Source organism: Pholcus phalangioides, unplaced genomic scaffold (genome assembly GCF_987345545.1).
Source record: "Pholcus phalangioides strain wild (caught in Gottingen) unplaced genomic scaffold, Ppha-v1.0 ptg000011l_1, whole genome shotgun sequence".
Lineage (NCBI taxonomy): Eukaryota > Metazoa > Arthropoda > Arachnida > Araneae > Pholcidae > Pholcus > Pholcus phalangioides.
In genome coordinates, this window is record NW_028301604.1 from 8,921,931 (window position 1) to 8,948,823 (window position 26,893).

Sequence of the window (26,893 nt, forward strand, 5' to 3'; positions counted from 1 at the left end):
TTAATAAATGCTTATTTTTAATTTCGGAAATTCTTGCTACATGCTTGTCATTTTTAAATGCTACTCGGCTAATTGACAGTTTAATATCATGTGATGCAGTGAGCCAATCTCTTGGAAATTGTGTTTTTGAAACAAAAATTAACATACGCATCGCACCTCTCTCAGTGTAAGCACCACTGTACCAGCACCCTCCATAGAAAGCCCTCCAAAGAAGATAACCCGGGTTAAAGAAGGTGCCCCTTTTTTAGGGGATCTCGGCAGAACTCGTCTTTTTTCCAGCACCTTCAGTAATCTGAAATGAGTGCTGCTTGGCTTCGCTGGATGCCTACTCACCGTCCCACCTCTACTTGTGACAATACTATTTGGAAAGGTGGTGAATAACACTGTAAATAGGAAGGTTAGACAATCATATATTTTTTCACTTCAACGGCAATCGATGTGGAAAAAACACAAGAAAATAAATAATATGGTTTAGTAATTATATATTATTTACGATAGAAATGACACATGGCACTTCCATGCGTTTACGAAACGTGAATTAAAAATAAAGTTTTTCTCTATTCCCCTCTTTCTATACTCCAAAATTTGCCGCCCTGGGCTACAGCCCGCTCAGCCCCCCTGTAAATACACTACTGGGTTCGAACCCGGATCCTCACCTCGCGAGTCCGTCACTATGGCCACTCGACCACCACAGCGGCCCCATTATCAGGACCAATAATTCAAGGAAAGCAAAAGATTTCGCAAAAAATCTCAATCAAGGAAATTATGAATTATCCTAAGTATGAAAACTTTTTACAGAAAATTACAGACAAAAAATTTGTGAATTTGTGGATGTTAGAATGGACGCAAAAACTTCTGTTTTAGATACAGTTGAAATAATTGATTCTGCATGGAACTCAGGCACGAGTGCCACGATTCGGAACTGCTTCCGTCATGTTGGTTTTTGTTCTGAGTCTTTGGAGAACGATTATTTCTCCAAAGAAAATTAATTAATTAAAATAAAAAGATTATTTTTCCTGAAGATTCTTCCCAGATTAAGTATGAAGAAAAGAAAGCATAAATAGCACTATGGGTGATTGTATCGATGATGAATTTGTGAGTATTGACTCTGATCTTGTAACTCCAGGACTTTAAGAAGACGACGATATTCTAGAATCAATCACCCAAAGCAAGTGCTTCATGTTTCAAAGAAATAGAATCAGAAAATTCAGATGAAGTATCTGTGTGTGCACCATCTCTCCACGATGCACTAAAAACTCTAGATGTGATACGTCACTTCCTATGCAGTCAGGAAAAAGCCGAACAATCGCGGTATAAACTGAATAGTATAGAAAAAAAAAAATTTCTCTTCGGAAAGAAAAACAAGCAAATGTACTTGATTATTTTTCATGAGGTAAATTTTTATACGTTTTGATTCTATTTTGAACAACTCTGAATTAAAATTAATGAGAATTAGCATTTTATTTAATACAATTGTTAGAATGTATATAATTATGTACACAAAAATGATCGGACAACAATTTAGAGTGAAACCCCGCTAACTCGACATCCGCTTAAGTCGACATGTTTGTCAATACTTTTGGCGTGTCGAGCTACCGAGAGTCTACTATATAATCAATTATTTTAAAAAAAAGTAAAACTCACTTTTCCAGATGACACAAGAAGTCCCCGCAATTTATTAGATTGCAAGTCAAACATTCGAACAGATGAACAAAAAATCTCTGAAAAATGGTGTAACAAAACATAACGGTTCCACAGGATAGTGATGTCGATATCCTTTAGCCGGTCATACTCCAGAGGAATTTCAGCAGGCAAGTAGTTGGATTTCTTTTCTTTACAAGTGGACCAAGCTATTGTATGTGCTGAGCCACAAGCAACTTTGTTAATTTTTTTTCCTGAAATATTTAATTTACAAAATTTTTCCAAATGTTTCCCACATATTTTTTTTTTAAATAAATAAATATACAGGATGCATAGCAAACAGGAGGTATGGCATTTTACTGGTGAACCATTAATCCTAGAGGTATATTTCCAATTAAAATAAATTTCCAAATAATGTGTAGTACTCAGATATGTCATTCATGTTGCAAGGGGTTGGGTAGTTATTAAAATTAAAAAAATTAACTTTTTATACCATCCCTGTGTGCCCAAAAATCCAATTAGAAAGTTGTTGCCTTGTCTCTCCTGAGACCAACAAGAAAAAATTCAAAATTTCAAAGTGTCATATTTTTTGAGATATTTTCATTCGAAAAACGAAGGAAAGTTGGGGAAAAAACAGCATTGAATGTGAGTAAACAGTTTTTCCCCAACTTTGTCTGTGCATTAGCAATTGCTTCATAATGATTGCTTCAATTTTTATGGGGAGGGGGGGGGGCTAAGTGGGCTATAGCCCAGGGTGACAAATTCGGAGGGGCTATAAATTTTGGAGTATAGAAAAAGGGGAAAAGAAAATTTGTTTTTTTAATTCATGGTTTGTAAACATGTGGAAGTGCCATGTGTGATTTTTATTGAAAATAATATATACTTAATAAACCATATTGTTTATTTTTACTTGTTTGTGCCTTTTCCACACAGACTGCCACTGAAGTAAAAAAATATACAATTATCTAACCTTCGTATGTACAGTGTTATTCACCGCTTTCCCAAATTGCACTGTCACAAGTAGAGGTAGGAGGGTGAGTAGGCACCCAGCGAAGCAAAGCAGCACTCATTCCAGATTACTGAAGGTGTTGGAAAAAGGAGTTCAGCCGACATCCCCTAAAGAGGGGGATATCTTCCTTGGAGGGCTATCTTTGAAGGTGTTGGTATATTGTTACACAAACTGGAAGAAAAAAAAAGGGTTCTTTCTGTGACTGAAGGCTGCTGCACTCTTCCTAGCTGACCACAAAGAACATTTCAATACCTCAATTTCGACTCTCTTTGAAAGTAAACAGACAGAACATTCTACAAAGGGGAACATTCTACTCTCAGGTTTTCTTAATACGAGGGGAAAAATATCCTCTGATTTCAACGATGCCAGCCATATGAAGGATGTCCTGCTGTAGGATGAGTAGACAGGGCAATAAAAAGAATCTTCTGCAACAAAGATTCTTTTATTGACGCCGGACGGGGCTTTGGTGAAAGTCTTTGGGCTATTGTTGACCATCTGGGGAACAGGCTAGGTGTAAACACCAATAGAAACAGTGTTAAGTGGCTATAAATCGAATGGATGAATTCAATTGCAATACAATTTTTTAAAACTTGTTTGGGAACTGAAATGAAATGAAGGTGGCCAATCCAAAACAGCTTTCGTTTGCAGACATAAAAAACATCATGGTACAGAATGGTAGGTGGGGTCACGTGATTCCATTTGCTAGTCCCATAAGGACAGTTCTTCTCATGTGACGTTTTCCTAAAAACAAAAAGGAATAAATGTGGAGCTTGGCAGAACCCATATTTTTATGGATTGTATAAAGTATTACAAAACTAAATTTGGTTATAAACGCAGGATTGCCAACAAGAAAAAAGGAAAGAGCTCCTCTTCAAGATGAAAAGTCTTGACTGACGCGTCAGTCATTTTGTTTTATTCTCCAGAAAGCACTGCATCTCTTTTTTTCGTTATAAAATTTGATGGCATTCAACAAGAATATTGTGACACCCCCCCCCCTTATATTAGGTGTGCATCACTCACACTTCTGGTGCAACTCACTCAGTAGTAAATTGGCCATGGCGATAGATCGAAGTTGTGCTTGGGAGAGAGGATTAAGATAAAAGGAGATTTCTTTCTTTCAAGAAAGAAATCTCCTTTTATACCAAACTACCCTTAAAAATTGAGAGGGATGAAGTTATTCTTCAAAATTATTTTTTTGAACAATACGCTGGCTCTAATAACTATCATAAAATTAGACATTTGTGAGTAGGCTAAAATAGCCAAATTTTAAGCCAGAAAAAAAACAAAATGTCCATGTTCCCAAAGGAAATTTTAATGGTTTCAGGGTATATTGGATTGGGGCTGTTGATTTCGAAACTGGTGTTGGTTTTACAGAATTGGCTCTAGTTTTTGCGATAATGCATAATATCAATAGTTTGATAGTCTGCAGCCACTTCTGCATGGAAATTTCTCTTTCAACTTTTTATTTACTTTCCTATTTTATTCAACACATTATCATATTTATATCATTACCAGACATAAGTGATCTTTGTGTTGATATTAACTTTATTAATGATAAAAATGCATAAAAAATTTTGATTGGGCACTTCAACATTTCGTATGATCCTATGGTCTATTGGTCGCAAAACAATCGGCCTAAAATTTATGGCTTTTGTGGCGACAATTTGCAAGAACTGTTGCAGCAATGCATTTTCACTGCATAGAAAAATTGTGCAAAATCGATGGATATAAATGACCTTTTTTCAAAAGATGCAGAGATTGAAAAAAAAATGTTGAATAATGAGATATGAATTATTTTAACATTAAAATGTATAGAAACCTATTGTAATCAAACCTAAACAACATATAAACGAGGTTCCACTATAGTTCCAAACTAGTAATATTTAGAGATATACAGCATGTCCAGAAAGTTCTTACCAAGGCTTTTTTCCTCTCAACTGTTTGACCTAGACAAAAACATCTGACTGCAAAAATGTTTTAAATGAAGTAAATATTTATATTATGGTACTTTTACATAATAAAATCAATTTTTGAAAAAAAAAAAAAGACAAAATTTAACTTTTTTGTATTTTCTTCTAGGGCAATATAGTCATGTCTAGAGAAAGCTTGACTATCATAAATATATAAAACTCAATGTTTCATTGCCTTATGACAAATACTAACCCAAATATTTAATTATAAAGTTTGAAAGGAGATTCAGGGGTCGTTTACAAATTGAACAGCAAAATAGTTAAAATTGTACTTGACCAAATAATGAGATATTGGTTTAGGGGCCATTCAAGTATTATGTCAGCATCGATGGGGGGGGAGGGGTTTCAGATTTGCTGACTTTTGATGACAAGGGGGAGGGGGTTTGGATAATGCTTACGTCATCAACCACCCTTTATGAAAATATAAAATTTTTTATGGGCATCTTACTCGGGGCGTCAAAAACAAGAAAAGCCTTTCGATAGTTTGTGGGCACTTGAAGTAACATTCCCCCCTATTTATAAGTGCCCTATATAGCCACTTTAGTGACCTCTAAATGTTTCGTGGATCCAATTGATCTGGAACTATGAACTATGTCCGGGCCACTTAAGTGCTCTGGAAATGCATCTGGGCTGCTTAAGTGCTCTGGAACTGTGCCACGCATCACTCAAGCGATCCATAATTATATGCTGTGGATCACACTTAAATAATCTGAGAATGTGCCACGGATAACTTGAGTGATGTAGAACCACACTGGGAGCTACTTAAGTGCTCTAAAACTATGTCACATGTCACTCAAGGGATCTCTATATGTGATATGTCACGGATTGCTTAAGTGTTCTGGAACTGTGTCCCGGGTCATTTAAGTGATCTGAAAATGTGCCATGGGCCACTTAAATGTTCTGGAATTGTACCACGGGACAATTAAGCTATCTGTAAATGTGGCGCTTAGTTCATTTTTACAAAATTAGGTTTGAAGAGGGCAGGCCGCATCAGATAGGGCCAAGGGCCTTTATGCGGTTTATCATTAGCTGGCTTAGAGGGTGTGTCGCGATGAATTCATTAAATATAAATTTTGAGTTCATAGCCTTCAAATAACTGAAATTAACAGAAATTTATCATAATTAACGAATAAAAGTATTTTCTTCCAAAATTTTAATTAAAAAATATTTTTTTGCATTAAAAGAATAAATTTTTGATTGTCGGGGGGGGCACAACCCCCCTCTATGCATGCCCCCCTCCCGTGTATGCCTTTGATCCCACCAATATGTATTAGGATTCAGAGGGGCAGAGCTGATGACGAAATTTTTCTGACAAGGGGGAGGGGGGTCAAAAATGGCTAAAAATTTGCTTACGTAATACTTGAATGGCCCCTTAAAACATATCTCTCATATTAATACGCTGTGGGATTACAATCAATATTTCACTGCTTTGAATTTTTTTATCAATACAGTTAAATAAATTACTTGTTTCAAACACATAATCAATAAATTTTATTGATTAATCTATTTGTATGAAACATGTAACAAAACTATCAGTGAATCTTACTGGTAAATAACAAACGAGTAACACTGGAAGATGTAAAAGGAAAAAAATTAACCTAATCATTCTAATTGATGTTTTTTGCCCCGAATTCTCAATGACAGTTAAAAAAAATGTCTTCCAAGCAAAAAAAACAAAATCCAAATTTTCAAATTAAATATCTCGCTCAATTTTGTCACATGGTGATGAAACTTATTTTGTTAGCCAGAATACTGCAAAGACAAGCCTTTTCTAACTATGACTATAGGACCCTGAAAAAAATATAAAAGAAATTAAATTTAGTAATTTTTTCAAAAATAAATTTGTTCATGGACAAGTACCATATATAATATGTATATTTACTTTGTTTGCAACATTTTTGAAGTTCTTATGTACAACCAATGGTTGAGGAGGTAAAGGCTAAAGGCTTGAGTAAGGATTTTCTGGACATATTTTGAATTTATATTATGTAAAGTGTTACTCACCTTGTAGAAAAACTACCAATTTTGGAACTTGAACTTCATGCACAGTCCCATCTCCTAACTGTCCTTCATCATTATCACCCCATGTATATACTTCTCCTATATAAATGTAGGAAAAGCAAGAACTAAGTAACTTTTTACATTTTTTTAAAATTTATGTTTATATTTTATTAATTATAAAGTAATTTTCATCACAGACATAATGCTAAGTCAAAGCATCCAGAATTATCAAGCCATCAGGATCTCTTTCTTTTGTCTTTTTAATGACCTCGTAAATAAAGGTATTTTTCCCAAATTTTTCAATACATCTATCATTATCGCTATTTTTAACCCTTCCACAGTTTTATGAATTTCAATGATTTCCATTATAACTGGCACTGTGGAAATAGCCGAATCTCTGCAGAATGCCACATCTTTCTTCAAAAAGACCTTTCCCTAATTTTGAGTGATGAACATCAAATTAAAATGGAAAAACAGCAGCAAAATTTGAATATCCCATAGGCAGGAAAGTCATAAATCTGCCTCTGATTGATTCCTAGGAAATTTTGTCATTTTCTCTATGATGCATATAATTTCTTAGCAAAGTGGTTGCAAACATTTACTTGACCCATCCAAATAAAACTCTCTTCAAAAATAAGAGAATCATCCTCAAGTCTTTCCATATTTATATAATACAGGAACTAAACATAGTTAGGTCTATTTTAAGTATAAACATTCTTTTATTTATCACAACTAAACTGTTTAGTGGCATAGGTGGAGATACACTTGAAAGTCTGGGGGCATGATGATGATGATGCCAATTCATATATACGCAAATGCATTAGATCAGTCGGCTTTACCTTTGATGCTGTGGAAGGGGCATTGCTCCCCATGCCCCCCCCCTCCCCATAGCTCTGCCCATGTTTAGTGGGATTGTATTTGAAAATTTATAGGTGGCATCACTGACACACACACATTAACTTATTATATGTTAACCACATTACTAAAAAGTGTTTAATTCTATTCCAATAATGCAGCAATAACATTTTTAAAAATATGTATTACTCAAAAAACAGATGTATACCTGTATCTGTACATACTACACAATGAAGAGATCCAACAGCAATACTGATGACTTTTTTACCATGAAGACCAGCAACTCTCTTAGGCCTACGCACATGCTCAAATGTACCATGACCTAAGCGATGATAATCACCCTTTCCCCTGAAAATAAGACACACATAAATTAAGATAAGAAAATAAATCACAGTTGATATAAGGAAAATTCCTACAAAAACATTTAGGCTGAAATATGATAATACAGTCAGAAATCTGAAAGTGAAAACCAAATAACAGGATAAACTGATTAAGCAGATAAATTTCTATTACAGTTTCATCTTATGTCAGATCCAATAAAAAATTGGATAAGTGAATATCGTGCTGTCCTAAAATAGCACCAACTTTCAGTACGTAACTTTTCCAGCACTAAAGAGTACAAAAAAATTTACTCTCATCTAGATATGCTTGTCACTCATGTGAGCAAAACATGGAGTTTTATTTACACTCAAAAATCTTCCCCTCATGACTTATTTTTATTCATGAAAACTTGTAAAACAAATTGCATTGATTCAAGATCAGTACAGAGCGTACTGATCTTGAATCAATGCAATTTTTTTTCTTTACTCTGCTGAACATTTATCATGGGAAATATTTACTCTATGTGAGAATATTCATGAGCAGAAATAATGAAGAGCACTAGCAAATTACTAACAGTCTTGAATACTGACGTTCAAGTTTATACTTTTTTTAATAATTCTTAAATTTTTAATGGATTATTTAAATTTTAAAAGAATTTTTTTTTACCTCATTAATAATTCTAAGAATTATATGGTTGAAGTATATAAGTATTTGTAATTCTTGAAAGATTTTGGCCTTCTACCATTTCTGCTTCTTAAAGGAAAAAAATGTGTGAGAATCTCCTGCAATAGAAGTGGAACTTATAGTTGTTAAATCTAACCATTAACATCTTAACTAGTTGGCCCAAGTCCAGGAATCAAACAGAGAGCTCTAAATCTATAAGCTTTAACTAATTTTGTGCCCTCATGGCACAACTTTCAAGTACCAGATTAATTAATTTGTTGTGCAGTAAATAATTTTTTGAAAAAATTATTTTCTCCTGTTTTCTTAAGATTTAAAATTAGAACTAAAATGACCTACCAAATATTTACGTAATTATTTTATTTTTCATAATGTGGTAAATAAAATGTTAAAAATCCTGATGTACTTGATTGCTGTCGTTTTCAAAGACAGATAAAACATTTAATAAAAATTCACCATATAATTACAGTAACTCGAAGTTCTGTTAAAATTCAAATTGACAGATGTCAGAAAAAAATGACGGTTACTGAAATAATTACATCCCATCAAAAATGAAATTTTTTTGCCAGTCATAATATGCCTCTGATCATGAAAATTGAACATTATTTGAAAACACTATATAGGCAGCCATTTATGATGATTTTCAGACATCGTACAATAACCTTTTTGCCTTTCACCTAATAACTAAAATGTGCAGGGCCGTAGCATACCTTTTCAGGGCAGTCATGTTCTTGGAGGGCTCCTTAAAAAGGAAAAATTATGCAAAATAAATGTATATTTTTTGTGAAACCTTCATTTGGCTTGGGGGCCCCGAGGCAGTGTCCCGGTTGCCCCAGCCCTGATAATGTGTATGTACAGACTCCATGTATCTTCCAAAAGTCAAAGTACAGTAGACACACACACACACACATATGCGACTATCTGCCAAACAAAACTTGGATTGTTTCAATATGTACCATATTTTTAGAACATAAGTGGAAATAAACTAAGGTCTGGGGAAGGGGGGGGGGGCAATGATGATGTCCATACATTTATAGTACATTCAGTATCATCTCTTCCCCCCATGGTTTAAAATTAATGCTACATGAGCATATGCACAGCAATGTAAGGAAACTTAAAAATATATTTATGAGCTTAACATAAGCATAGCATTTTCATATATATTCAGTACCTTTCCAAAATGAAATTTCATTTATATGTGAATACTGTTTTTTTACCGTTCTACAAACTCGAATTTGTTAGAAAATACTTGCTAAATGCTCAAAAACAATTCTGAATAGTTGAAATGAAATTTAATTTGTTCACATTTAAAGTTATATGTGAGAGGCGGACATGGTAAACCACAAACAGAGAACATCTTTGGTTTTGGTTTGAGACTCAAACTAAAACTAAACTCTTCCCCCCCCCCCCCAAACTCTTGAGGAAGAACTTTATTATACTGCATCACACTCGCTAACTCCCACACATAGAAACATGTTCAGTTTTTTGGCTTCGTCTTTATTTTTGTGTCTTAGTTGATCATTTATGCTCAAATGTTTAATAAACAATAATAATAATAATTTCATAATAATAACTAATTTGTGTTATTATAATTTTGGTTGAAATTTTATGTTAGTTTTTCTGCATTGTATTTCAGTATTGTTGTTACGAGATGGATGGCATGGATCCCACAATGGTCACAAGGGTATCTTGCAAATTATCTCTGATATGGATAAATAATATTGCTTTATGGTTCGTACAAGTGGAAGCTAATTTTGCAGTAGCACAAATAAGTTCCAATATAATGAAATATAACACGGTTTTAGTGGCCATAGATGCAGACTTGCTTCATTTGGTTTCAGACTTGGTGCTTAATCCACCAGCCAAAAACAAATATGAAGCACTTAAATAAAGACTCATTGCTGAATTTACAGATTTTAATTTAAATATATACAAATTCACAAACTAGTATCTGAATTGACTCTTGGACATAAAATCCATCCTCTCTACTGAGACAAATGAAAAGCTTGCAGGAAACTCAATAACTGAAGATTTTTAAAAACTATTTGGATGGAAAAGTTAACTTTGAACTCTTAGGCCATTTTATCAGTGTTAACTGTGGATTTAACTGAGTTGGCCATGTTAGCCAATAAAATTTCTGAGATACAACCAATACCAAGTGTTTCTGCAATTTCATCACAGTCAGGCCCTACAACAGATACTGTAAAATTTTATATTGCACAATTGCATAGTCAAATATCACAACTAAAGATTCAAATTGCAGATTTGTCAATGAAAATTCAAAACAAAAATTATTCAAGAGGGTGTACTCATTCTCACTACCAAAGCAACAGCTGTAACTTAAGAGAAATCGTAGCTTCAATACTACACAAACACTATGTTTCTATTATAAAAAATTTGGTGAGAAAGCAACAAAGCGTTACCAGCCAAGCATATACCAATCAAAAAACTAAAGCACACTGCTGCATCGTTACAGCATTCTTTTTCTGGTGCAGCAGCAGGTCCTACTAAATGTAGACTTCACATGTATGATAAAGCAACAAATTGTAATTTTTTAATTGATTCGGGTAGTGACATCTCTTGCATTCCTGTGTCACCCAATGTGAAGGACAATTTTGCACATTTTCTCCATGCAGCCAACAACATGAAAATTCCAACATACAGAAAAAACATTTAGAACTCAATTTAGGGCTTCATCAAAATTTTCATTGGACTTTCCTCACTGCAAAAGTCAGTACTGCTATTACTACTGATTTTTTAACACATTTTGTACTTGTGTTGGATTTGAAAACTAGAGCATTAATTGGCTCTATCACTAACATGCAAACGAAAGGTGTACTGTCAATGCTGTCAATGCTGCAGTCCCCCCATTTATGGTGATTCACCACAAATTTATTGTTGGTGAATCACCATATCATAAAATTTGTGAACAATTTCCAATTTTGGCAAATTTAATACCAGTTTTTCCATCCTCCAAAACATAACACTCTGCATTTTATTGAAACAAACGGAAATATAATCTTCGGCGAACCTAGCAGGCTGCATTCAAAAATATTACCAGAAGCAGTTAAACAAGAATTTGAATATTTGATTGATAATGAAATTTGTCACCCATCAAAATAACCTAGGGCTTCCCAATTCATGTAGTTCCAAAATAAAATGTAATGTACTGAAAATGTGGCGATTATCCAGGGTGTCTACCAAATACCAAAAGCAAAAATTTGGCGACATTTCAGGGACTTTTTGGTGACTTTTCTGTGACCTTTTCTCATTCGCAGGGTTCTCTCAAAAAATTAGAAAAAGTAGGATGGGGTGGGTACCCCCTTAGACAACATAATCATGGCATAATAAAAAAAATCCCTGGAATTTTTTTTTGAAAAATTTTAAAATTAAATTTTTTTTTCATAGCACACTATTTAAGTATCCTGTAAGATTGGCTGGAGCCAAAGCAAAATGACAGAAATGACTTGGTTACAAAAACAATTTTTTGGACAAAATAGGGTCTTGGCAACCACAGATAATTTTTTTCTGCTCTTCTCACAATCAGTGGCATACCCGAGGGGGAGCGACTCTGCCAACATTGGTGCCTATTCCTAAAAATGACTAGGGGGAGCGGTAGCCCGGTCGATACGATGCTTGCCTAAAGTACCAAAGGGTGTTTAGAGGTGTCACGAGTTCGATACCCGGTTCGTCCTTATCAGAAAACTTTCCTGACACAGGGGTACAACAAAAAACGGCGACTTGACCGCAGCAAAAAATTGCTACCGCAGGGAGTCCCCCATCGAGGGGTTAGTGCACCAACCTCTCGATGAGTATAAAAAACAAGGCTGCCATTCGGAATCGGCAATAAATTGTAGGTCCCGGTCTAATTAGCCCTCGTGTGCAGAAAATGACCGTGGTGCGACAAAAATGGTCAAAAAATGACTAACAAAGTCTTCAAAATTGCGACAAAAAAACAAGTTCTGAATTTTTTACTGTCGTTCTATGTTGATTTTAATGAGGGTTGATACGTGCTTAGAAGGGGGAGGGGGATTTAGGCTTCTTTTGTAGTTCCACTGTGAGCTCCCATAGCTTTTCACAGGCATGCACTGGAAGGATAAGGTGTGGTGACCTGCTGGAAACCACCAGCAATGCGTCAGAGTTAGCTTTATGTATGGGTCAGTGGGAGGGGGGGTGGAGAATTTGGTGCGCCGGAGATGAAACATCTGATGTCAAACACAATGACAGGGTTTGTTCCAGGAAATGGAAGGCGAGTTTCCTAGTAAAAGAGCTCCAAGGCCTGGAAAAGTTCCTCAAGTTGTGCACCTTTAAATGATTACAATGAGATAGTAAATCACAACTGTGTGTTAAACGTTGGATCCACTAACAGACATGTCCACCCAGACAGACATTCTGTATCAAATCGGTATATAATTATTTTACCCCTCTGTAGGTCTGCATGATCTGGTGTCAAAATGCATCATTTTTCCCAAAGGGATGAACGGCTTCAGAGAGCACAATATATATGGCAGAAATTATTCCAAAAAAATGACTGGTGACTTCATCTCTTTTCCCCATATGTACGTAATGGTCGAGTACATACAATCAAAGATAGACATGTACAATTAAGCATACACTACACAATTAATAAAAGCAAGTTTTTTAGTAAGGAAAAAAGAGGGCTTGTAATGTGGCGTTTTCGGGCTGACTTCTCTCTGGTCAGTGTCTGGAAGTGGAAAACCTGTTACAGCCTCTCAAGGGCCCGACTTTGATATGAAGAGCCATGGAGAAAGCAGAAATCACGGGACTCTTGCAACTTAAGGCCCGTTTACACGCGGTAAGTGATTAAGTTTAAAACTAAATTTTAAGTTGTGAAGTATGTTACAATGTATGCAGACGACGAGGGCCGTTTACATGGGTTTAGTTGGTAAGTGGCAAGTGCATAAGTGATTTAGTAATTTACTGAAATAAAGATGGTTCTATTTTTTCCGGTTAAGTAGACCTATGTGCATGCAATTTTTTCTAAATAGTTTACAAACACCCTGTATATCAGCTATAAAAAAAAGTGATAGATATCAACAGTAAATTGAAAAATATGTATATTCACCATGTATAAACAACTCCAGATTTTGTTACAGCAACAGAAAATTGTGATCCGCATTCAACTTTTGTGACACTCATGTTATGAAGACAATCAATTTTCAAGGGAATTTTGCAACCATCACTACCTCCTCTACCAAGTTTACCATAGTCTCCATCTCCCCAAGACCAAACATTATCATCATCAGTGATGCATAGAGTTTGTGCATCACCTGATCCACATGCAACATCAACAACATGAAAATTGCTTAAAGCTTCAACCTGTGAATAAAAATCATTACTTAATATGATACAAAAAGAACCTACAGAACAGATTACACTCATAAATAATTTAAGAGTGCAAAAATTTGAGAACACGATTCAGCTTTGAAAAAATGAAAATTTATAAAACTGTTTCATTCCACTTAAGCAAATAGTATGTAATAGTAAAATACTTTTTTTTTTAAAATAATATTTTGATTTATCAGTTTTGTGGTAATGTATTTACAGATACAAAATAAGTTTCAAACGATTCAAATGACATTTATATGAGGGGTCTAAAGCACAAGGGATGTGACATATACCTAGGTCTGAGAAAAAATGGGTTATTAAAATGGGTTAAAGTTAATTGACAATGGAAAATTTTATGCAAACTCTGCAACAGGGACGCCGGAAGTAAAAAAAGATTGGTATTGCTCGCTGCATCAACCTAACTTTCGGTTTCGATATATGGTGTGACCATGCGTACCGCTTTCAACAAAAATTTCCAGTTTTTGGGCTTTTTCATCAAATTCAAATTCCACATTTTTTTTGCCATTCCTCGATCATATATCTCTGAGGTTCCAAAGAAAATTGGAGTTCTCTGTCTGAACAATTTATTCGCGGAATCCCCACCCTAAAGCAGGGCACCTAGGTTGGTAGACTTTTTACTATAGTGACAGAGCGGGGGTCACGTCTGTGTTCGGGGCCCTCTATAGTGAATTGATGCAAATTAGCAGCCTCTGAATCCCAACCAAGGCCGTATTCTTAACACCAGGGACGTCGGGAGCGTTTTAAACTTGTGGATTCTTGTCTTGTTCTTACAGAGGAAATTTTGATTTCTGAATAAGTTCGGGGCTGGAGGGTTGCTCTGACCTACGTCACAAACTACTGCGGGTGATCGAGCACCCATAGAACCTCCCAATTCTGACGGAACTGTTTAATACGGCTTTGACCCCCCCCCCCCCCACAACCAATTAAGAGTGCCATGTCAACCAACCAACGGGCCCTTTTGTAGTGAATTTAATAGCATGACAAAACAAAAAATAATGATAAAAAAAATTTCCCGGGCCCTAGGACTAGAGATCGGCCAGGCGCACCCTTATGGGAGCCACTGCTGAATTCAAAAAAAAAAAAAAACATTGGTTAAATGACAGAAGTTTGTTTTTCCAGAGTTATTCATACAAATAAAATTCTAAGAACTCATTTAGCTAAAATTGGACTTACCCCTTGAAGTGAAGCAGAATCTAATTCATCAATGTGTCACTACGAAATTCTTTGAGGCAACAAATATTATGTAATTTTCCTTTTTTTGCTCAGAATAATGATGTTTCATCATTCCAATAATGCAAATTTGAGATCACTTTTAGGAGCGGAAAGTAGGAAACGGTCGCATTCCCTATATGCAATTGATCATCCAACAAAGATGAGAAAAATTTGCCCCGCACACATGATATGGAAAGTTTATGGGCAAAAGTATATGGCTGGCTGTGCAGCAGTAAAAATGAGTTTTTTTCCTCATGTGGCAAATACTGTATATCTACTCAAAAAAATAGCAAAGGACTTGAACCACTGGCAATTCACTCATTGTATGCTTTTATCAGCGGCTCCCTTTTCATTGAGTAAAGAAAAGGCGGTCAGATCCTATTATTGTTAATTGAATTCACGTGTTCAGTATGTACAGTCTGCCAAAAACGATTTTTCTTCTTCGTATAGAAACGTTTGGTTGCGGAAAAAAAAGCCGGTAAGTTGCTATTTCGAGGGCCATGGTGCCCTCGGGCATCGCATTGACGACCACCGAGAATTTCAACAACAGGAAGTAAATCACAGGAGGGAGTGTTGAATACATGAAATGGCGGGAAGATGACAATGCATTCGGTCAGGGAGGTGTTTCAAGCACAATCCGGTTTTGAAAACCCCGGGGATGAACGACGCAGACCCCAGCAAGCACCAAACGTTCATGGCCCCCACAAGGGTGGGGCTGACAAGGCTCCAGCCAGAGACGATTCACATCATTTTTTGTTTTTTCACTTTATAAATTCACCATAATGGGCCCGCAAAAGATCCCAGCCTAGGGGCCCTGCTCTAGGATGTGAGGGTCATGAGTGTTTAATATTTGCGGAAACAATTACAAATATATGCTTATAACAAATTTTTATTTCTGAATCTTGTGGTGATCTGCTCCTTGCAACAAACCGCTTTTCCGAGTCCGATGCCATTTCAACATCAGTCAACCTCGGTATAACGTCACACCTGAGTACCGAATAAATATGACTTCATTAACGGGGTGATTTAATAACGAGTAAACGTTTTGCCAGTTAAGCTAGCAGTATTTTAAGAAACTGACATTGTAGGCGTGTTGACGGTAACAGTGGTCGAGGTTCTACCGAGGTATCAATGATTTCCAAAGGGTGAGCCACGTGGCTCTCCCATGAAGGAAGGTCCCCTAATGCTCCTGGCTGGAGTCTCAGGAGGAATTTTTTTCCGATTTTTACCATATAAATTCACAAGAGATAGGGAGGGGGGGGGGGGATTGGGAAATCCTGTCCTGGTACCCACAAAACATCTCAATCCAGAAGCCTTGTTCGATGATGTGGGGGGCCCATTGCTGAGAGATACTTTGCAGATAAATTATATTGAATGTACACTATACTGCACTGTATTTTTATAGGGCTGTGACTGCCAATCTGTTTGTTGCAGCACTTTCTGGGTTCCGCGGACAGGGTTTTAACTAAGAGTGTAGATAATTTCTGTCGAGTGTGGGGGGGGGGGGAGTGAAACAAATGTAGTTTTACATCACCTCCATAGTCGATAACTTTGAAAGATAGTTTTTGTTTCCCCTAAAATTTGCCGTCCTCTCAAAATTGCTGCCCAGGGCCAAAAGTTTTTGCGAAAACATCACAGCGTTTTACACACCGCACGTTATTTTTCTGCAATTACTGATTCAAATAAAACTTAATTTCTTTCAAATTAATTACCTGGACCGACAGAGCCATTTGAGCTCCCCCCCACCCCCCAATAAATTTTGTGAGGGGGCTGAGCCCCTCCTCAATAATTTCTGAGAAAACAATGCAATGCACCCTCTCTCCTGCGTATGCGATTGAGTCTCGAATATACGGGACAACCAGCAACTTTCAGCCCCCCCCCCAATGTTTTCTTCATGTGGGCACCTCTGCATGCCCCCCCCCCCTTCAACATTGGTGGGGCTGAAAGGTCTCCAGCTCAAGGGTCCGGAATGATTCTTGTTATTTTTTCATTTTTCATTCTGTAAATTTACTATGTAGAAGCCCGTGAAAAATCTGGCTAGGGGTCCACCAAGATTCCAGCCTAGGCGCCCTACCACAGGATGTGAGGGCCATGCCACGGTGTATAAGCTCTTTATGGGAGCAATACATCCAAATTAATTTTATTTATCAATTAATCAATTAAATTATTTTTGCGGTGAATTCAAAAGCGCATTTTTTTTGTGGTACTAACAACGCCGATTCAGAAAAGATGCCAACAGCAACAGAAATTTCAGGGCATGTGATGATAATGTTGCCTCTTGATATAACAATAATCCTTCTACAATGATAATTTTTTTTGGTTCACAATCGTTATATCAAGGTTTCACTGAATTTCATTTAGCTATTGTTTATTTGTCTAAGTGTTGTTAGTCTTAAAAATGTTTTGGTCCGGGCTCCCGAAATCAATAAGTAAAATATGGCTCTCGGAGTGTACTTGTTTTGGTTTCAATCATTTTTTATTGGCCTATTTTTTAACCTTTCTTTTTCTCTTGCATCGTCTGAGAACCTCCTTCCCCAAGCGTCACATTCAAACAAAAGAAGAGGAGCTACTTCTGAGTTTTCCGACAGCGGGAACAAGAAAGGACCAAAGCACCTCCACCTCATATCATCTCCAGATGCCATCCAGAGATGCATGCCTTTGGGGCAGCTATGATTGGCATTGAGGGAGAATGATAATTGGAAATCGAGCGTTGTTGTTCACCGTGAGAAAAATACTACTAATTGTTACAAAAACAAAAGCCAAGGACAAGTCGATTGCGATTTAACAAGTATTAAAATAAAATTTTGATTTTTTCAGATTTTTTACTAAACTTTATTGGGACAATTTTTTTAATCATAAAAATTGTTTTTCCGAGTCAAATATGGGAAACGTAACCACTTGATTTTTTGGGAGGGGCTGAGCCGGTCCTTCAAAATTATTGGAGGGGCTTGGGCACGTGGGCCGGATACAAGTTTACGCCTATGGAGGGGGGGGGGAGTGGATGGTGGCTTTTACTGTTGGCAGTGTGGAAAAGTAATTAAAAAACACGCAAATTAAAATAAATATAGTGATTTAAAATACTTTTTTTTAATTACTTAAAAAATTTCCTTCACTTTTTCCATTGTACAACATGATGTATATTATGTATATTTTATTTGTGTATGCGTGTATGCGCAGAAAAGAGATGCACGAGGCATTTTTGTCTCAATTTTCATGGTGCAATCAGTGTTTAATCTCATTTATCGAATCATCATTTCTTTCATGCACAAGAATCATCATTGAGATTTGTCTTCTGTAAATATAGAATGCTAAAATGATTGTTCACATGCGTTTTGGAAGTAGTAGCGGAGAGGTTTCCTGGTGTTTTGGACGATAACTTCATGGTGATAATTAAAACGTTGTGTATCTTTTCTTCTTATATATTTGAAGTCATTTATAAATTTTTTTTTCACAAATTCTCCCTCACACTGTCAGAAGTCATGAAAAATGGAAGAACAAACGTCAAACCATTTCTCCCTCCTCTTTGAATCTCAATATACAGCATCTCATTATACTAGGATGGTTTTTTTTTAATACATGTTTCTGTGTGTTTGTTTATTTATATTTATGTTGAGCTTTGAATTTTAATTTCGGTAATAGTGCTGGAATAAACTATTCTGTAGTCTGATTTTTTTTTTTTGGTATAAACTTCAGGTAACAAAGCTGTCATTATTGCGATTATTATTATTTTTTATTCTATTTTACAAGTTTTATTTTCTCAGCAACTTTTTTTGTACTTTTTAACTACATCGATCAGACTATTCATTCATGCCTTTTAACCCTTTTACACGGCATATAAGCTTCCTTATGATTTTCAGCAGTAAATGAGTATAAAGTAATGAAAAAGCAATGGATATATAGAGCAGCTTTTTCAAAGTATGCATCACTGTTTCTAGAACCATCACCAACCGTTATGTGGGGTGTCGCGGCGAGCTTGCGATATCGATTTGTGCACCTATTTATGCTTTGAAGATGTTCTTTTATATGGGAAAATAGCTATTAATCTATCCTGAAGAGCCGCTTGCGAATCATGAATTAGGCAAGGAAGCCATGGTTGACAAAAGTTTGTGAACCATTGGATAGGGAAAAGTGTTCAACTGAGAGAGGGATTAACTTTACAAAATATTTGGGCTTGCCAATGCTAAAATAAGGAGGCAAGATATCTTGTTAATGCCACTCAAAGGGTTGAGATCTGTGTGAAATCAGCGACGAAATGTACTGTCTCATGTCTATTGCTGTGACTACCATTGTGGTATTCAGATTCTATGATGCTCATTTTATTCTCATGCTTAATGGATATACAGGGTGTATGGGAAAGTTCCTGGGACCTGAAAAGACTTGCAAACAAAGAGCTACATCTATGCAACTCCTCTCACAAGGAAAGGGTCCCAAGGATATGTATTCAAAAATTTTAATTAAAAAAAAAGCGCTTTCAGTGCAATATTTGAGCTATGTTCAAATGGTGATTGGTATGATTGTTATTGATTTAGCAACACCAATTGCGACCCTGCCTTTGGATTCGATTAATGAAAATGCCAGACCATAGATACCCTATGAAATGTTATCTTTGGTTAACCGAAAATGTGAAAAATCCAACCAACTCCTCACCTCCGAACTGGCTAAACCTGGTATGGTAAATTTTGGATGAAAGCAGCTTCAATTCACTTTCCTAAGGCTAGTGAGGGACCCGATCATCATCCATACTTACATTCCCTTTATCATTCAATCACTGAGCGATCAAAGCATACAAAGTGACATACCACGAATCCAAAAACTCGTCTCATTTTCCCGAATTTAAATTTCTTAAAACAAATTTCGGCCAGGAAAATTACCTTGATGAAAACTAGGAAATTTGTGCAAAATGGGTTTTCACCCAACTTCGATTCAGTTTGGACTCGATCTCGGTGAATGGTAGAGTATTGGCAATATATCAAGAAGAGACCTGCTCTTTCTGTAATGAAAGGGTACCAGAGACTTCGCAGCCTGTGATCCTGAGATGCAAAGTTTACAATTATTATGGAATAAAATACTTGGAAGCCTCTATAATAAGCCAATCCTTCACATAATTCATAAAGAAATTCTGATAGTTGTCATACAAAATATATATATTATGGTTTATTTCTGACATTTCTGTTTCAGAAGACGTTTACATTGTAAGGTTATGGCCGCTTCTATAGAGTTCTATTACACTCATGTCCATAAATTAAGGATAATTCAGAATCACACGGAAATCGAAATCTAAAGTTAAAATTTCACTTGTAGAATTATCACACACATCTGCAAGAATGATATGCAAATTTCAGGAAGCCACCAGATGATGCCGATAGTACGTCACAATGACGAGAGTGTAAGGGGGGGAGGGGTATATAAGGAATGGTAGCAAAGAAGTAAAATTTTTCACAAGAATTCTGTAAGGCGCTCAGTGCCGTAAGCGAATAGTTATGACACAGAGGACGTATGTGGATGATTTTTTATGTGGTAGAATTTTCAGCCGGATGGAATGTGGGCGTACTCAGATGGAAGTATCCGAGGATCTTGGAATTGCCCAAAGTGTCATCTCTAGGCTTTGGCAATGATTCCAAGATAACGGAAATGTCAGTAGACGTTACAGTACAGGTCGCCCCAGAGTTACAACGCAGAATGAAGACCGGTATTTGGCAGTAACTGCCAAAAGAAGCAGACGGAGCACAGCATCTGACGTGTCTCGTCAGCTATCTGCAGCCAAGGGGACCACAGTTTCAAGGCAAACCGTGTACAGACGTTTGGGAGATATTGGTCTATATGCTCGCAGGCTTGTGAGATGTGTTCCGCTCACGGCAACTCACTGTCGGCAGCGATTAGCTTGGAGTAGAGAACATGCAATGTGGACATCGTCACAGTGGGCTTGTGTGATGTTTTCCGACGAGTCCAGGTTTAGCTTGCAGTCTGATTCACGTCAGACTTTCATATGGAGAACGCCAGGTACCCGTTACCACCAAGACAACATCATTGAACGACACCGTTACGGTGGTGCAGCATTGCTCGTTTGGGGTGGAATTATACTGGGTTCCAGAACAGATCTGCATGTTCAAACTGGAACCATGAAAGCCCAAATTTATCAGGACATCATTCTGGAACAACATGTACGTTTGTTTAGGGGTGCCATGGGCGCAAAATTTGTGTTTCTGGATGACAACGCCCGTCCTCACCGAGCAAACATCGTAAACGAATGCCTCGAATCTGAGGATATAACCCGTATGGAATGGCCAGCATTCTCACCTGACTTGAATCCGATAGAGCATGTGTGAGACATGCTTGGCCGACGAGTTGCAGCCCGTCAACCACCACCTACATGTGTACCGGAACTTCGGAGAGCATTGCTTGCCGAGTGGAGTGATCTTCCCCAAGATCAGCTCGATAATTTGATACTCAGCATGCCTAGGCGTTGTATGGACTGTATTGCATCGCATGGGAGACATACAATCTATTAACCATCATACCAACCATGTAATAGTAAGTTTTTGTAAAGGAGATATTTTTTACAATTGCTCCAGGGAGCAAAAATCATAGTTTTTATGAATGGTATCATACATACACCATCGTTTTTGTTCTTTATCTTTTGTTTAATAAATGGGCTTTATGAATAAGTAACGTTTGTTTTGTTTCTGAACCTTTATTTGCCGGAGCTGGCATTATCCTTAATTTATGGACATGAGTGTATTTTATTTAGCTTTGCACAGTGTAGTGCACCTTTAGATTTTTTACCCCTCTCTATGTAGTACTGCAAATCAGTGTATAAATTTTGTTGTATAACATGCATATAATTGCCTTACCTTTACATCACACATGTCTTCATGTATATTGTCAATTTATATTTAATTGTATTATTAATTGTTATTGTGCTGTCACCTTTGCAATCGGTTTGATGACCAGAGCAATAGATTTGAATTTAAGATAAAACACTGTGTGGCTCTCAAACTTTTGTCACTTGCGGCTCCCTTACCCTAAACAACATTGATTCACAGCTCCCCAGAACAGTCCAACAAGGAATCACTTCAAAGCACCAAACAAGCACAAATTGGTATCGCCAGCTCACTGTAATGCCACTAGGAGCTGCAACGAGAAGCATTGCTGTGTATGGCAGCACACACGTATAGTATATAGTAACAGAGTATGCAATATATTGCCATATCACCAAAGTTTGAGAATCAGCAGCTTTACAGCAGTAGTTTAGAAGCAAGGACCTAAACATTACTAGAAGACTGGATGTGGACCGGAAAAAGTTCCGAAACTCCTAGGGTAGAAGAAACTGCCTTACATGGAATTCACTTGAATTTATACCACAAGCATGAGAACAATTGAATATAGTGTGGGTTCAAGCCAGTCAATTGCATGGAGGATTTTGTTTGCTGAAGAAATGCATGCATACCAATGGGGTAGCGAGGGGGGGACTTGGGGGTCTGGTCTCCCCCGAAATGTGGGAAAATGACTGAAAAAGGGAAAAAGATGGCCAAATCTATCATTCTATCACTTTGGTCCCCCCCCCCCCGAATGAAATTTCTGGCTAGCCCCTGATACATACTATTCACTGAGAGTGCAGACATTAATAGTCTCATGTGGATTTCAAGTTTTCTTTTAGTGTTAGAGCATAAACATATCATTTCCTGAGACACACATTCTTTAAATAGCAATAGAGTAATTAATTCAAGCCCCTCTACTACCATTTAAAAATCTGAAATTTATTTTTGAAAGATTTATTGAGACAAAACGAAGATGATAAAAGAACATATGGTAGTACCAATTTTGGGTATAGTTGATCCTCACTATCACCATGCCCAAGACGTCCATATCGACCTTTGCCCCATGTGTACAATTCCCCTGCTGAGGTAATACAAGCACTGTAAGCTCCTCCACATGATACATCAATAATTTCTTTATCCTGAAGTGTTTCAATGAGTTTTGGCCGCTCATATGAGCTGAAAACATAAGAAACCATTGTTTGTATGAAAACAACATCTCACCAAGAAACTTATACAACAAAATTTATATTTTAAAGAATATATATTTGAATGAGAAATGCAATAAAACTTGACCATTAAATCAAACCTAATTGCAAACAAAATTCATGTCTGACAGAAGTATCATATCATATTTATATTCCAAATAGTTCTATGTAGATATACTTCAACAAATAATAATACTTCTGTGCAGCTCTTCTCTTTTTATGGCTCTTAATGGAGTTTTTATGACATTTTTTATACTTCTGTTGCACCAAAATTTAATTAATCACCTGAGGCTACTTCAGAGGTCCTTATGGTTCACCCCCATAATTAATATCTCCCATATTGAATATTTTTTCTTTTACAAATAGATGTACACATGGGTGCTGATAGCATATCTTTAATTGAAACAATACATCAAAATTGCAATTTGATTAATTATAGTAGATTTATTTCATTAGTTACAATGACCAATTAAGAAAAAATACAGTTTTACTTTATTTTACGTTACCTATAAAACTATAAAATCTTGTATAGCAAAAATGAATTGTTGTGACTGAAATTTATTTCTAATCCCCTTAATTTGATGTGATTTTATAAGTCTCTGAACTTGTAAAATTTCAACACCTCTCAAAATATGGTACTGACAGAAATCAACTCTTTCTAAATAAAAAAGTGTTGTACTCATATCACAGTATTTTCTACTGAAATGACACTAAAAGATGTACTTCCTAAACTACCAAAAGAAAAGGAAAGAAATTGGTATAATGGGTTTTTGACCATGTATTTGCAATGTACATTTAAAATACAAGCCAGACCATAGAGGGTTGAATATACATTAGAGCTCATTAGACCAGGACCTACAGTATGAATCCATTTCTGAACAGATCAGCAACCATGGCTTCTTATTAGTTATTTTAACTCAAGAATTAGAGCTTTGGAGTGATTTCTAAATTAAAGTGTCACCGAAAAATAAAAGCGCTAGACTTGGTTCTACATTGCATGCTAAAACTTTTTACAGATAAGATTCTCATGAATGTTTGAATTACATGAAATGTTTCTGATGGGATTTTACTTCTTTTTGAAGTGAAACTTCTATAGCGACATAACAGTGAAAAGGACATAAGAGTGAAAGTTGGTGAAAGAGAAAATTCATCACAAAAAAAAAATTAAATGCTTTCTTTTTCCTCAAAACTTGTTCCATAGAATAACTGATTGTGTGATGAAGCAGATGGGTTGTGGTGGTAGTGGGGAGGATGTCAATATGCATTTTCAGCCTTGTAAGAAAATAAAGTTGGGTGGAGGGGTAGTAGCAGCTACGGATCGGAACACAGAGCAATGAATGTTGTGATCTGGCAACACTCCTGACTAATCCGCATATCAACAACGAGCATGAGTGGCTAGTGCCACGCCCACCTTGAAGCATATATATTGTCACGAGTCGAATGTGATCACTACTACTATTACTTCTGCTTAACTATGTTGTCTAACTATGCATTTTTTATTGTTCTCATCAAATGTTAATCATGTAATAAATTCTAGTCAGTTATCAGCATAATCTTGCTGTGTTTCGATCTGTGTTCCTCCACTACAATGATCATTGTAATCAATACCCTAAAGCGCATGCACGGAGCAAGCTACTCTCTTGTGATATCACAGTGATAGCTTCTAATTTGCTGCGCTGTTACTCTTCACCCCCTGTACTAGACTTGAGTCCCGATAAAAAGCTCTCCCAATTTAGAGCCAATAACGCTTATCTACAGAAATTTTTAGTGAACAAATCTGATACATATGGGATTTACAGCGGGTTCAATTATGATTCCATATGATGCAACTCATTAGAAAAATAATTAGAATTCTGTGAGGCGGATGGTGATTTGTTGGTTTAAGGGGTCAATTAGATCAAGTGAGTTAAGTCTAGGGGGGCAGTTTAAGAAAAATAAGGGGTCAACAAGATCAATCTTATTTAAAATGAAATTTAAAAATTTTAAATAATTAAAATTAAATTTAAAGAGTGAATGAGTGTCAAAATAACGAACTTCCAGTTTAAATATCTACGAAATTCAAAGGATCAGTTCCATCTGCAAAATACTCAGGATGCAAAAAGTTTCAAGAATCTTGGCAACTACCACAAAGATGGGAGGGGGTTCAGTTGCTTCAAGAAAAAGGTGTTATGGCTGAGCTTGCTGCTTGACTTGGCAGGTGCACTGCCATGCCTTTCCCCCCCCCCCCCCAGTTACATGGTCTCAAGGTCCTTTCAAACTCAAATAATTTGAATTTAATGCATCACATTCTTCTACTATTCTCATATGACTTCTGCTATTGGTAGACATAGAAATAAGGTATCAAAATTGTGATGATTTATACTATTTTTTTAAGAACTGAAAACAACTATTTTTTTGGTCATTGCTATAGTTTTGTGTTTTATAAAAAAGAGCACAGCTCTAAACATAACATGAGGTGCTGTTTGCCAATGCTCCAGGTAGGAAATCAAGGCTTTCTTCCATGGAAAACCATAAAATTCATGGTGTAAGAAATGCCTGTTGCATTTTAAACTATGGTTTAGAAATTCCTCCTCAGAAAGAAAGTTTCAATTGCGTACCTGCAGTGGTATGAAAGAATACCATACATGATCTTCATGTGACAATTCTTACTATGATTTCATGTGTAAATAAGGTTCAGTCAGTAATGTTCTCTAACAACTTTTGAAATTTTTAAGTGCGATTTTAAGCACCCTGTATGTCTTCAGCTATACAAAAATTTATCATGGTCACTGTAAAATTATTGTAAAGTTATTTCAATTTATCAATAATGCATTAAAAGTTTTATAAAACTAAAAATTATATATATTTATTATATAGAGAGATAGCCTGTTTTTTTTTCAGCCCAAGATATCAAGGAACCAGATATTTTTCTGGATATTGTGAGAGTTGAACTATGAAAGAAAAGTCATTTGGTCTTTGCTGGGACTCGAACCGAGGCCCTCTCGCAAACCGGGCAGGAATGCTACTATCTGAAGACGTGACCCTACTTGGTTCAGTCCCAGTGGGAACCAGATGACTTTTATTTCCAAGTGCAACTTGCATAATATCCAGAAAATGTCTGTTTCCTTGATATCTTGGGCAGGAAAAAAAAAACAGTCCACATCAGTCAGAAAATATCTGTTTCTTTAATATCTTGGGCTGAAAAAAAAAAACAGTCTTTCAAGGAAACAGGTATTTTCTGGATATTATGCAAGTTAAACTCAGGAAGAAAAGTCATCTGGTTTCTGCAGGGACTTTGAACCAGGCAGGGTCATGTCTAAAGTGGTGTAGATGGTAGCATGTTTGCCCAGTTTGCAAGAGGGCCTCGGTTCAAGTCCCAGCAGAGACCAGATGACTTCTTTCAGAGTTCAACTTGCAAAATATCCAGAAAAAATATGTTTCCTTATTTATTATATATTTAAGACAAATTACCTTTTATTTCCATGACCAAGTTTTCCATCATCTCCTTCTCCCCAAGAATAAACTTCTCCAGTAACACTCAGTGCTAGACAATGTTTTCCACCAGAGTTCACAGCTACTTTTCTAATAGCAATATGCTGGAGACTATCAAGCAATACAGGTTTCGATTCTGAATCAGAGCTACCAGTTCCTAGTCGTCCACCAGCTCCATACCCAGTGGCATAGACCTAAAGCATCAGAATACACATGAAAAAAAAAATCAAATGGATAAAATAAAAAATTGTATTTATAAGACTTGAAATTCTTGGACTTTTCTCTATTCAAACATGCAGATACATATTTTGTTGTAATATCTGTGCTTGTTTGGGAATA

General features: G+C 36.3%; 1 protein-coding gene across 1 annotated transcript in view; it reads right to left on the reverse strand.

Annotated features, from left to right (window-relative positions):
* HERC2 (E3 ubiquitin-protein ligase HERC2) overlaps nucleotides 1–26,893 on the reverse strand; it is a 645,607-nt gene that overhangs the window by 60,350 nt on the left and 558,364 nt on the right. Inside the window, exons 69-74 of the mRNA XM_089238586.1 lie at nucleotides 26,534–26,748; nucleotides 22,877–23,054; nucleotides 13,565–13,818; nucleotides 7,685–7,824; nucleotides 6,625–6,720; nucleotides 1,645–1,895 (exon numbers count right to left, since the gene is read on the reverse strand). Coding sequence (XP_089094712.1) covers nucleotides 1,645–1,895; nucleotides 6,625–6,720; nucleotides 7,685–7,824; nucleotides 13,565–13,818; nucleotides 22,877–23,054; nucleotides 26,534–26,748 — 1,134 coding nt within the window. The remainder of the gene's footprint in view (nucleotides 1–1,644; nucleotides 1,896–6,624; nucleotides 6,721–7,684; nucleotides 7,825–13,564; nucleotides 13,819–22,876; nucleotides 23,055–26,533; nucleotides 26,749–26,893) is intronic.